Source organism: Magallana gigas, chromosome 1 (genome assembly GCF_963853765.1).
Source record: "Magallana gigas chromosome 1, xbMagGiga1.1, whole genome shotgun sequence".
NCBI classification, from domain to species: domain Eukaryota; kingdom Metazoa; phylum Mollusca; class Bivalvia; order Ostreida; family Ostreidae; genus Magallana; species Magallana gigas.
The window spans coordinates 34,161,543-34,175,947 of record NC_088853.1 but is presented as its reverse complement, the minus strand read 5'-3'; the positions used below and the strand labels follow the sequence as shown (position 1 = coordinate 34,175,947).

Below are 14,405 nucleotides of genomic sequence, written 5' to 3'. Positions count from 1 at the left end.
CAAGGAGGACTTCCGTTACAACTTGAAGTCAAGATAGGATTGTAAATCAACATTAAAAAATCCACCCCTTCTTCTTACACTTGTCAAGATCTGACAGGTAGTATAGGCGGTCATCTTCACTCGACTTTAACTTTTGAACAATCAGGGCTTTAGACAATCCTTTGGAACTTTTAAAAAATTAACAGACAAATCAATTCATGTCTGTTTTCTATACAACTTCCAACTGCAGGGTATTGAAGAGTTACAACTCTCATAAAACAGATAAAGGCACGTATGTGATAATTTGGGGGTATATTTAGATTGTATGCAAATGTAGAGGTCATGTGAAGATGGGCTCTTATCGATATCTGTTTTCAATGTAACTTCCAACTGCAGAGAATAGAGAGTTACACCTCTCATAAAACAGATAAAGGCACGTATGTGATAATTTGGGGGTATATTTTAGATTTTGTGCAAATGTAGAGGTCATGTGAAGATGGCCTCTTATGGATACCTATAAGACCGTGACAAGTGTAAGGAGAAAGGGGTGTTTGTCATCAGACAGAATTGTTGATATGATAATAATAAGTTCAGAAAATCAAAAACGAGGCTCACTGTCATAGTATTATTTTCATACCAAGCGAATTATCCGTTTAACTTGTATTACGATATATCAATTTTTATTCTGCAACAACCACCTGCTTAGACTAAATAAAGGTAACCCAATAAACCAAAGCTATAATCGGTCATTTTCCAATATTGCCATGCGCTGATCTATGATCTCATGAAGACGGACTACTTTTGTTTACTTGACAACACAATTGACGTTGACGCTGACTTTAATCTCAAGTTTGATGTAGTGGCGGATCTAAATATAACTACCACCCCAAAAAAAACGCATTGTGAAGCCCCCCCCCCCAGCACATTTTAAATCAATTCTATCGATAAAAAAATATATGAAGTCAGGCATGAATTTGAACAAAATTCGTATGCAGAAATTTCCGAATCTCGGCGCGAACGGGACCCTCTGTCAACTTTGACCTTCAGTTTATTGATGTAAACTTTGATGAGTTGCGAATCAAGAAGAACCAAACACAATTAAGAAGACTCTTGGAGATGTAAACCTGGTTAGAACATTTCTAAAAAAGACAATAAATGAGCATAGCGACGTGCATAAAATTCCTTGCGAATAATTAGATCAGCTGTTAGCCTTGTTGATTTTGTCAGTCGGAAAAACTGATTGTAAGAAGTATGGAATGTGTTTTTTGCGCTTAATCATCAGAATTTTAGACAGAAAACTAGGTAGTCAAAAATGTTGACACAAAATAGTGGACAATCAAAATGATTGTTTCCGTTCAACTCGCAATGCCCTAAAACAAAACAAGCCAAGCAAAACGGACGCTATAACAGATGAAAAAATTACTGTAAACATACTACATATGGCGGTGTATTCTTTTTAGCGCTTTTGGCGGAATGCGGCCCTCCGCTTAATCAAGTAAATCTCTTAACGCCATACATCTATGTATAAGAATAGTCACATTCAGGAATACGCTTATTCAAATCCACGCCAACTTGTTCGAAAACTAATTTCCGCCAAATATCGTACACGCCAAATACAATACGTTTACAGTAACTTATTGTACGAAAAGAGACCTTTGGTAATAAAACACTTTTGTACACTCTCTGATTGAATAATATAATTCATTTAAGTTTAAGAGATAGTGACTTAACTTTACAATTTAGGATAAACATCAAATTAAATTTAAAAAAAAATCAGCTGCACAGATGTCCTCGAATATAACGAAAGACAACAAAACAAAAACAGGGGATAATACTGTGGACATCCGCAAATTCAAACCCCAAATGTTTTAAATTGGGAATGCCAGAGATCCGATTGATCTTTACAAACTATATGCAGTAAAAATACCTCCTCTAGGCTATTTGTCAGCTAAAGACCCCTTTTAGCTATCAAAAAGAACCATCTCTTTAGATGACCCCCGTAGTGATATATGGTTTTTAAATTGGAAATTGGAGAAAAAACCTTGCTTCTATTGAAAGTGATGGCTACAAAAGCTAACTTTACAGGTCAAACGCTTACAAACTCGGCGCAAGAAAACACCTTGTTCAGAAATGTTCCACAACTTACATTCTGCAAATTAGCGCACATAAAAATGTACAGTCGGTTTTTAATTATAGCCAAAATATGACTAAACTCAAAAGCTGATATTGTTGATTCATAAATTATCAAAAATAAAAACCCTAGCAATATGAACAGAGGAAGAGTTATTCGTACACTGAAGCTACCATATAGGCACCATTTTGCCAAAAAATAAATAAGTTCCACAGCTGGAATTTAAAAAAAAAGAATTATCAAAAATCAAAATCCAAGCAAAATGCACATCTCTTAAATTTTTTGCAAAATTTTCTGAAGAAAAATAGGCTTCAATAACGATTGCCTAGTATAGAATGGAAACTGTTCACACAAAAGAAATCCTGTTTACTGGCATATTAATATTTTTATTTATCTAAAATACATATTATAAATGTCTTAGAAATAAATCACGATAAAACAAGAAGACCGTTTTTAAAGGCATTAGACACTAGAATCGTCTTTATGTACAGGCTTCTCAAACACGAGTAAACTCGTTTCCATGAACAGAACTCCGATCCGCTTACAGATAACTAACAGAAATAGTTGCTTAGTTCATAATTGGTTGTTCGGTATCAACATAAAAGTGAATATGATATGAAGGAAACACATCTGGGTCAGAAAAGTTCATTTCTTTTGACATGGCAACTTTGACTAGGGATATTATAACACCGCTACTTGATTGTATTTTGGTTCACACTTAAGTTTTCGAAGCATTCAGTTGCTTTAATTGCAAGATCGGTCTGGTCAACTTCCCAGAAGACTTTTCCTTAAAGAAAATGACATATGGTGATAACCAACATTGTTTATAATCAAACGTCTTAATAAAAAAAACAACAACAAAAACAGGAGCAGAGCAAACATGAACCTGTAAAAAATAAGAGATACAATCGGGCGCTATAGAGTAGTGAGCATCCTCTGCTGACCGGTCATCCCCGCCGTGTGCTCTTTGTCGTAATCGGGAAAAACGGAGAAGTCCGTAGACAATTAGGTGATTAATTAAAGTCTGACAATATGTATGAAAAATGTCAGTCAGCACGCGAGTGTTTCATAATTCAGTCTTTATATAGGCCAGTGAGAAGGAGTTGATATGTCAACTAACTGAAATCAATCCATTTTATGTGTTCGATACATAAGAAATTACCAGGTACAGTGTAAAACGATATTAAATCGGTCCTAAATTGGTCCCTAGGTCCAAAAGTTATCAATCTCAGCAATAGTAGACATGGCTATAAATACCTAAGAGAACAAGTTTACCTATAGAATATCAGCAGTCAGCATCTACATACTATAATTGCATTTATTACCTAATCAAAGAGATTTTGTTGTGTTATTACATATTAAATATTTTCGTCTATTTTGTATGTGGATTCAGATTTGAAAGTGATATGTTGAACTGCCGGTCAATAGACTGCGATCTATTAGACTGCCGTCAATAGACTGTGATCCACTGGACCGTCGGTCAATAGACTGTGTTCTATTGGACTGCCGGTCAATAGATTGCAATCTCTTGCAACGTATCCGGCAACGTATTTTAGAAAAAGTAAAATTGGCACAATATTAAAAGATAACTCTATTACGTTTTTTTTACTATTGTTCTTAAAATTTATCTAAATGGTATGAAAACCTTCTGTAATTTATGAACACAAAATACTTAAAACGGAATTAAGTAATAAAACAAATATTTAATGCCTTAACAGTCAATAGACGGCCAACGGCCTCGGGCAATATATCATACTGAGCTGTTCCCTGCACCAAGGGAAAAATATTCGGGTCTATCGACTGCTCAAGCATTAAATAATGGTATATTATCTTCATCTTAGATTCTCACCTCTAAAGAAGATAGGGGTGAAACATGCTTGAAACCTAAACCTGTGGATAGACAATATTTGACTAACAACATAATAAACTAATAATTTAAGTTATATTTAAACTTATTTACCATTGACAAGCTTTCATGATTGATTTATCTCGGCTATCTTGAAAACAGGTTATCAACGACCACTGCCACCAAATGCAATTTGGTCAATCCAAGCTATTTTCAAAACAACACTTAGAGAATTTCAAATCAAAATTTAGTACAAAGAAACCCCCCCCAAAAAAGCATGATACAAAGTACCATCAGAATTTTCAATAAAAAAAAATAAAAATGATGGTATATAAACGGTGACACTTCAGTGGCCATCGAGTAAGGTAAAAGCTGACTTAAGTTATACTTAGGATTAGGCCAGTCAATAAAAATAACAAATGCATAACAAAACAAATGCCGCTTACAAAATTTGGTCGCTCTCTGACGCTATGTCGACATTAAAAGCATGAGAAAGAGAGAGAGAGAGAGAGAGAGAGAGAGAGAGAGAGAGAGAGAGAGAGAGAGAGAGAGAGAGAGAGAGAGAGAGATTTTCAGTATTTACTACACAATATGCATAAAGACAGGCCAAAAAAAAAAGCCCGGCTTTCAGTACTTTGATTAAATTTAAACCGTTTTAACTTTATTCAACACATTTTCATATCATCAAATCGTTTGTTAATGTGACGTTTCCGATTGCGTCACGTTTGAATGTTTAAAGCAACAATGAGCTAAGACAATACCGGCCTCTTAACAACACATTTTTTAATTGGACAATTGCAAAGCTACACTTTATATTCTTAATGCTGAAAAACTTGAGGAATTTCAATGCATCGGTTTAGGATTACTTGAGCTTGCACATTTTTATTTAATGTACCCAATGTGGCTTAAGGTGTTGTTTTAATTTATCTTTTTTAAATATAAAACACATCAGAATAAAATACCTTCAACTCAACTCGATCGTTGATGTGAAGTTTCGATTCGCGTCACATTTTGAAAGGGATAGCTAGCCAAAGTTATACCTGCCTCAGAACAACACTTTTTTCCAATTTGTCGAAAATGCGTTCCGATAATTGTTTTTAAATAGTTACCATAATGTGTTGCTACAGATATGCATTAACCATTTTATTCTGTTAAACAATGATATACGAGCACGAACCTAACAAATACATCATATCAAATCCTTATGCCAGAAAACACAGTTCTACTTTTGTTCCTTTAACAACAACTTAATTAAGACTTCCAAATAAAAAAGTGATTAAAGTTTCCTGGTGTAACATGCAGATGTACACTTTACATCCTAAATGCCTAAAACGTGTTCACGAACTTCATTGCATTGGTTAAGTATTACCTGAGCTTACAGTTTTTCTTTAATGTACCAAATTTAAGGTCAACACTTCTAGTTATTTCTTTTATTATTTAAACAATATTTTATTCAATATAATAAACTGAATTGGATATGACAGCAGCCAACGCCTATATTAGCCCTCTCCCTACATTGAGGTCAAGTTAAACAAATGAAATATTTAAATGTTCAATATTGATAATATAACAGAGAATAAGAAATGATTGATATAAAAAAATGAAAGAGAAAAAAAAACATCACATGGTACCGGTATGAAAAAAAATGGATAAGACTTAATGCTGTTTTTATAAAGAATTGCAAAAAAACGTTTTGTTGATAAGTTTTATGTAAATTAAAACACGACAATAAGAGTATCTTTCTTTCGGTATACAAACAAATCACCCTCTAAAAACTAAATTCAATTAATATAGAGAGCTCCGTAACTTAATCAATACACAGTATTAGATTTTTGGCGACATTGTTTTCTTAATGTTTTAGTGTATTTTTTTTTTCATTTTTTTAAGCTATACATTTTCAATTTAATTAAAAAAAGAAAAGAATGGTGATACATATAACACACACACACCCACACACCCACACCCACACACTTTTAAGTACTTGATGAATTTTTGCTTGCATGAAATTTATTTGATGTCAATTATCAACATTTTGAGAAATGGTGTCTTGAAATAGTTTAATCATATTTCAATGAATTGCGAACCATACAAACATGTAACATAATAAAAGAGATACAAAAACAAAAGAAATTATTTATAATTATACTGACTAACAGATAAATATTTTAATTATAAAGTTAAAACATTGAATGGCTTATGCAATATTTAAGGTTAATATGTATAACAAACCGCACTTACTTAAAAAAAAAAACCTCAACGTTATTCAGTATAAAAACTGCGTTGTTACACCATTTATATATAGAAATAAAGAAATCATTTTTTTTTGGCAAAAAAATAAACAATCCTTTATAAACTTTGTAACATATACATTTACCTTGTATGTAGTGTTAAGGGAATTGTCTGGTGATAGGATGTTACACAATGTAATCATTATATACATGTAAACGCACACAAGTTTTTCTCTGCGAATATTACAAAAGAAGGCAATGTTATGTTCTCTTCAATCATGTCACGTGCCACACATGTTTACATCAAACCGGACGAAGATACGGATGTTTCCTTAAGATGGATACTTAACCCATTGTCTTCGCCCCCTCTTTAGCAGTGCTTAGCCTTACGTCTGAGTATCAATCTCATGCTAATGCACTTCTCTTTCAAAATTCTTCTTGAAAACTGGATTGAGTGGCAAGACAATGTTAATGACGTTGGGTCCTGGTCATGTGAAATGAACAAAAACGTTTCAGCAAAATGTAACCGTAAGTAAAAATATTCATTTCTTTCCTAACATCTACATTTAAACAGATAATCAAGGTGTATTTTTTTTTTGTCAGACGTTAAATAAATAAAATGATATTTTCTTTCCGTTATCAAAACGTTTTTTTTTATTACGATGTATTACATGTATGTGCTGATGAATAAAATTCATATTTTACAATTTAATTTACAGACGATATGGCCAACGTATTTACCAATATTAGCAGAAATGCGGAAAAATGTTGATACTCATTATAATATAACTATGCCTCGGGAAAACACGCAGTACAATGGCAAATACGTATATTGTTATTGCTGCATCAATTTTGTTTTGCATTGGATTAATTGGAAATTCTATAACCTTGTGTTTTGTTGCTGTGTCCAAACGATTGCACACTCCAACATACGTCCTGATTGGATGCCTAGCAGTGTCTGACCTACTCGTCTCCGTGACACGATATGTTCAGATATTTGAAAAATCTTTTTTTAAAGAATATACACAGATATATATTTATTGGACATTCAGCTTTTTATTTCTTCACTCGGCATTTTTCCATATGGTGTTAGTGTCATATGTACGTTTTGTTTTTATTACAAATCCTCTCCGCAGTTTGATATTGACTTGTAAAAAAATTCTTTTGATGTCTTGTGCCATCTGGATTAGCTCTATTGTCGTTTCCATCGGGTACGGAGCATTTAAAGTGCTAAAATTAATGAACATTATATCTTTCGAAACAGCAGTTTTAGCTGAGATTGGGTTTGGTTTGTATGTTAGTGGATTACCATTTATTATTGTAATTATTTTTAATGTTCGAAAGCTGTATTATCTGTATAATCAAACAGCTAATGTTCGACGGACCAGAATAGCAAATTCGATGTCGTTGATGTTTTGGATTATTATCGTGATTTATCTTCTCAGCACAATATATCCTTTAATTTACGTAATTGACTATGCAATGTTAAAAGAAAGGTCACTACTAAATAGAAAATTAGACTTTGTTCATCATATGTTTTCTTTTTCATTGCTTGTTAATAGTTGTTTGAATCCTTTGATATATTTCATGTTTTCACCTCCTGTCTTAAGACTTCTCTCCCGATTAAGAAAATGTTGTAATCATGGCAAAGATCCACACATAAGCAATCCTAGGTCGTGTCCACAAGTGGAATCGCATGGTAAACCATTCGTCCTTTACAATTTGATGTAACTTCTTGCTATTGTGATTTACGTAATCAAATAAAATCGTTTTTGTTCTACATTAAGACTGGTGATATTTTAAAATTGTTAAATTTTGGGTCTGCCGATTTTATAGCTAGTAAGGTATGTAGCTCCCTGTCTGCAAAATGTGTAATGAACGACATTTGAACTACTTTTGTTTCGTGTTTAAATTTTGCAATTAGACGTACTTTAAGCCACGCTAATTTTGACTATTTAAGCTTATTTTTACGCGTAAATTGCAACATCTAAACACGTATAGAATTGTAGTTCCGTCTTTTTTTTAAGACCGGAGCTATTAACCTATAGCTAGCAATTTTATATCCTTTGCAATATCGAACAATATATTTATCTTTATATTTATATATACAAATAATTTATATAACAATAATTTTAACTTTTAGTTTGAAAAAAGGAAATTAAGGAGTTAAATTGCGTATTTTTAAACTGCAATGTATCACTCTGTGTAAATTGTTAATTTAATTACATGTATTAATTATTTTTAGTCATTCACGTTTTGATTGTTATTTATAAATATAAAAGCAAGGTTTTTTTTGTACATTTACCTCAAATGTTTATAATCTTGAGCATAAAAAAATTATACAGTTTATAAACGAACATTTTTTTTCTTATATCAATAACGGTCAACATATTGTAGTTATAAGACTATATATTAGTGTTTGATAAAGTCCATTGTCATTCAGTTAACAGAGAGCACAGAAAGATGTACAACCGAGGATTAAGTTAATTTGCACTAAAACTTGTAAATAGCAATCTGATCTAAGATAAAATAAATTTAAATAGAACATCCATAATGGATTTCGAATCCCAGATCTTTAAGTTTGCCTATTCAATAGCTATTCATTCGCTACTTTTAACAGGTATGCGCTCACAGTTATATAGACTGTCAATTGAATGAATGTGATGTGATGCAATGCAATGCACACCCGCATGATTTAGATCCACCGTGTTTATCAAATAAACGATATACTTGATTGGGGTGCACGGTGTATGGGTATACGTTTCATGACTGGTTGACACGACATAATTTTTGATGACGAGAAATAAGTGCTGTTTGTTAACAATGTGGCCGGATGCCGTTGACTAAGAAATAAAGCCGCGACGTCAAAGTCTTGTCGCAACGAGCTAGTTTAAGATGTTAGAAGGCGACCTTGACTTTTATGTAAACAACGTATGATTGCATATTCTCCTTTTATTTTGAACAAAATGGGGTAAAAAATCGATCGATTGTTGTTAATTTAGGGAACATAGGAACGGAAAATAACCAAGGCCAATCATGTAGGAAGAAACAGAGTGACAACAATATAAACAAAACTAGAGCTGAGCTCGTTACAAGCAACGAGGAGGCCTCCGTTACAGTTTGAAGTCAAGAAAGGATTGTCAATCAGACTTAATAAAACCAGTCCTTTTCTCCTTGTCAAGATCAGATAGGTATCAATAGGAGGTAATCTTTACACGACTTTAACTTCTGATCAATGAGGGCTATGGAAAACCATATGGAACTCTTCATAAATTGATAGACAAATTAATCCATAGTAGTTATATATGTAACCTACAACTGCTGAGTATTGAAGAGTTACATCTCTCATAAAACAGATAAAAACATGTACGGGAAAAGTTGGGGGTACAGTGTATATTTAGATTGTTTGCAAATGTAGAGGTCATGGAAAGAAGATCTCCTATCGATACCTATCAGACCGTTACAAGTGTAAATGGACGCTTTAACAGACGAATACATTAACATTTTGTACGAAAAGAAAACGCTTGGCAATGAAACTCCTGAAGCACTAACGTACACTCTCTGGTTGAATAATATCATTCATTTTGGTTTAAGAGGAGTGAAGAACATTACAATTTAGGATGGGGGACATCAAATTAAAAAAAAAAAAATCAGATACTCTAGCATAAAATTAAGAACAGAGGAAAACATTGTGGACATTTGCAAACTTAAACCCAAAATGTTTTAGACTCGGAATGCAAGAGATCCGATTGATCTCTTAAAACTATATGCAACAAAAATACCTCTAGGCTATTCGTCAGATGAGGACCCTTTTTAGCTATAAAAAAGAATCATCTCTTCAGCTGACTCCCGTAGCGATATATGATTTATGAAATGAATAGTTGGAGGAAAAAAACTAGCTTTGTTTATGAAAGAGATGGCTACATCAGCTAAATTTAATAGCCAAACGCTTACAAACTACAGCGCAAAAAAGGATCTCGTTCAGAAAATCCGTAATGAAAATGTTACACAAACAGGTGGTAATTTTTTCATAAATAATTAGAAATCACAGGCCAAGCAATATACACATATCTAACGTATGTGCTATTGATCTTCAAAACATTTACTTGCTATATTGAAAACTGAAGGAAGAGTTATCCGTACAATACGGGTACCATATATGCAATATTTAGCCAAAGATGACTACGTTCAACAGCTGGTATTTTAAAAAAAACATGAAATATCAAAAATCAAAATCCTAGCAATATGAACCACTCTAATGTATGTACAATTGGTTTGCAAGAACAACGTCATATCGTGAAAACTATAGGAGGATTTATTCGATGTGTGTGTGATTGTACCCTCCGCCAAGAGGGTGAATGAGGCGTATTACTATCTAGAAACTAAGGGTCTAGACGATATAAAAACGTCGATATAACTAAATGTCTGCAGCTTATATAAACAACGTATACATAATGATAACTTTAATGTATAAAAGAAACATTGCCCTTATTTTTATACATACACATTTTAGAGTGTATATTAAAATATCAGAATACTTTCTAAAAAAAAAAATAAGGCGCCGTTATTTAGGATGACAATGCATGTGTTCACGAACCTTTTGGACAACCCTTGTACATCTAAAAACACGATCGCATGGATTTCATCCGAACTTGAAAATAATGCAAGGAGTGAATGCCGAGGATTTTTAAAACACAATACCTCGAAATTTATAATAATCTGGAAAAAAAGAATTTATGTATTTGTTTAAAATACAAACATGAATCTTTAAGAATAACTCTTGCATGCTATCTAAAATCAATATATTAATTTCCGATCTGTAAATATAAAACATAAAATTGATACGGCATAACAGTGCAGATATTTACTGGAGTGCTTTCGATACTTTAATTGGAATATGCTGCTGTTGGTTTCAAGGATTTAATTTTTGGTAAATTTAATTAATGCTTGATTAAGTAAATCAAAGTATGCACAATATAGTTAGCTTGATTGTTGAAAACGACTTCATTAATTTCATATGTTTACAGACTAAATAAAAACATTGAGTAATTGAATATGAACTAAATGTATACGCAATTTAAAACATATTTACATTGATAACTCTTACAATATATTTATGAGAGGGTCAGGTATCTTACATCCCCACTAAGAGTTGATGTTATATATGATTTTAAAGCAAAGCCCAAGATAATGTATTGCAGCATTTTTGTCCCCCGCCGCAGCAGGGAAATAGAAATGCCGGGCGTCCGTCCGTGCGTCCGTGTGTCCGTCCGTCACACTTTTTTGTAAGCGCTCTCATGCCTACAAATTTTGAAGGATTTTCATAAAATTTTTACCAAATGTTTATACCACTAATACCTTGGTCAAGTTCCTAAATCAGCCTTGGTCGATACTAGTATACTGCTTAACCGGCGGGGGACCCAGGAATTCTATTCTTGTTAATAAGAGAATTACCTAAGGTTTCAGTGTAAACAATGTAATTTGCCTCTCGGAAATTTTAAAGTACAAACTCGTGTTATTTAATTTTAGAACGTATTGTCAATTAACAATTGTTACGTCCATACTTATGTCTACTCGATATATATACCAGTGAACTTGAAATAAAAGAAACAACATAGTCTGCGTCATCTGTTTTGTATATTTGGATATTTTACTTCTTAGGGACATTGGCATTAATCTAACAACAGAACTGTATGTTAGAGATGATTACTCCAATATTCTAAAGTCAGCTTTCCTAATTTTCTGTTCATTTAAATATTGGTTTGATCAATGTTCTGATTTAAACAACGTGTGTTTTTTTTTTTGTTTTTTTTTTTGGGGGGGGGGGGGGGCAGAGACCTCCAAATTGGCAGGTCAAGAACAAGAAAGAGGATCGACCATGTGTTCCTCCTTGTCATTAATGTAAACGAAACAACTAATGCTTCCTTCAGAACAATTAAATGGAATTTGATTTAATGTGTTTATTTTTATTTAAGTTTTTAAAAAGGTCATTATGAGTTTTTATAAATGAGTCGTCAAAAAATAAAGGTAAAATATGCTCTGTTAATGAATCTCGAACGCCGCGAGATTTAAAAGAATACATCACTTCCGGGAACCATACACATCCCGATATCCTTGCATTATTAGGCCTCATATACTGAGGGGCGCGTCAAACTTCAGCGACGATCAGAAACTCCGTGAACAGCGATCACCTTCTAAAGATTGTATATGGTCAAGAACATGAAGAAAAATATATATATTGTATCAAACTATGACGATCTTCTCAATTGTTTTACTTGTAAATAATAAAACGCAGAGACCATAGAAGTGATAGGAAATTCGGAAAGTTAAATTCTTTACTATTTACATTGTGTATTTTTACCGGTACGTGTAATTGGTCTTATATATACACTTTCATCACATGTATTATGTATCTCTCGTTCACTTTAGATTGAATTAGATGATGACACAGTCAAACGATTGGCGTGTGAATGTGTTATGAGAGACTACTACTGCCATCATGTTGCTGCTGCTCTTCTTTATAGGTAAGAACATGAAATTCTTTATGTTGCAATAGTTTCTTAAACTTTAAAGTTTTATTGATTTAAAACTATTTTTAAACAACATCATTTTTTTCCCTTTCAGTTGCTACAAGAAAGTCAGCAAGACTGATATCAAATGTAGTTGGTTAAAACGCCCAGTCTCAACCCAAGAAAATTGAGACAATTGATGAAATGTTTCCATCTCCAAATCCAACATACAGGTAATTTCTTAAATACTAAAAAAGATTATTAGTATAAATATTCAAATATACTAGGGTATACAAGTACTAAATTGAATATAAAAATGTTTTGCTAATATTTCAATGTATTTATATGAAACTGATTGACAGTGCTCGTTCAAGGCCGTTTTACGACACCGCCCATTAGGCATTATATAAAATGCTAGGAAAACAATGATTACATAAGTATTCAAATGTATTCAAATTATCCAACCAATTGTCGCTTATAGCAAGCATAACAACGTAGACGACATATAAAACCAGATCCAAACTTCAACAATATATACTTCATAAGAGTATGAGTTTTCCGATTTAAAAAAAACCCCGCTGATTGTTCAATTGTTTGCCTGCTATATTACCCATGTGTAGTTATCAAAGTAGGTCATTTATGCTGTCACTACCGGATATTCTTTGTTACACTACAATATCTTTAGTGCGTGTTTCCGTTTCCTGGTGGTTAACCAAGTTGTCGGTAATTATGTCTTTGCATTTAAAGCGTTGGGAGTTCAAGGTCTACATGTTTGTAATTCGAAACCCCAGACACCCAGTCTACACGAAGAAGATTTGATGCTTCGATTCGTACGTGTGATAACACTAAAAGCAAAATCCAAACCCTTTGTAAGTTAACCTCGTAAAGTAAACAGAAGAATTGCTAGTTGTTTATAAGGTGGTTTTTTTTTTCAAAAGAATACGTTTAATGAATTGGGAAACTATATGTTCTATATTGGGGTTTAACCATTTTTTAACATATATTTGGCATCATATATATCTTTTAAATGATGTATGCGATTATTCATTTATTTTCATTCATATAAAACGTTATTGCACTTTTAATCAAAGTAACGAAGAACTGATGGGAGTTGATTTTATCGATGTCTATTTATTCAAAATTCAATGATATGTTATTTTGCATGACAAGTGCATGTAGTTTTTAATCTGTATTTGAATTACGCACATTTTTATAATATGAATTTTCGGACTTTCTTTTGACACAATAATGTTGATAAATCCCCATATAAATCAAGTAATATTTAAAGATATAATTAATTTAATTCAATCAAACAATGTATCTGTGATAAATATATTTCCGGAAAATATAGGGATCCAAGCAATATTGAACTCTCATCTCGTTCAACCAAACGCTCAGCTCTCGCCGTTAAACTCCGACAAGCAAGAGAAACTATCTGCTTTTCAGGATGAAGCTCTACCATTCAGTCATCTGAATGTAAAAGCTGACATGGATTCATAAATATGCATTATTTCCCTTTTATCTCCGACTACCGCCATACTAGTTGTCGATTTCTATTGTTCTGCTCATCGCTAAACACCCCCTATATAAGGCTGAGAGCACTATTCATGCTTCACCGCATTTAGGTATTTCATACACCCGAACACGTTACCTGGGCTGAAATGACGTGTAGAAACGCGTTTTGAGGAAAAATAAAAATGTCAACCACTGCA

The 14,405-nt window shown here is 32.9% G+C and overlaps 1 protein-coding gene across 1 annotated transcript; it reads left to right on the top strand.

The window, feature by feature from the left end:
- Positions 1 to 6,489: 6,489 nt before the first annotated feature.
- LOC136270072 (C-C chemokine receptor type 8-like) lies at positions 6,490 to 7,966 on the top strand. The gene is made up of 2 exons (XM_066066465.1): positions 6,490 to 6,712; positions 6,904 to 7,966. Exon 2 carries the CDS (start codon positions 7,001 to 7,003, stop codon positions 7,913 to 7,915), a length of 915 nt encoding a protein of 304 aa, XP_065922537.1. The 5' UTR covers positions 6,490 to 6,712; positions 6,904 to 7,000; the 3' UTR covers positions 7,916 to 7,966.
- Positions 7,967 to 14,405: the final 6,439 nt, after the last annotated feature.

Bases quoted from the DNA above. Each gene is read 5' to 3' on its own strand.
- LOC136270072 (XM_066066465.1), top strand. From the start codon at position 7,001: ATGGCAAATACGTATATTGTTATTGCTGCATCAATTTTGTTTTGCATT.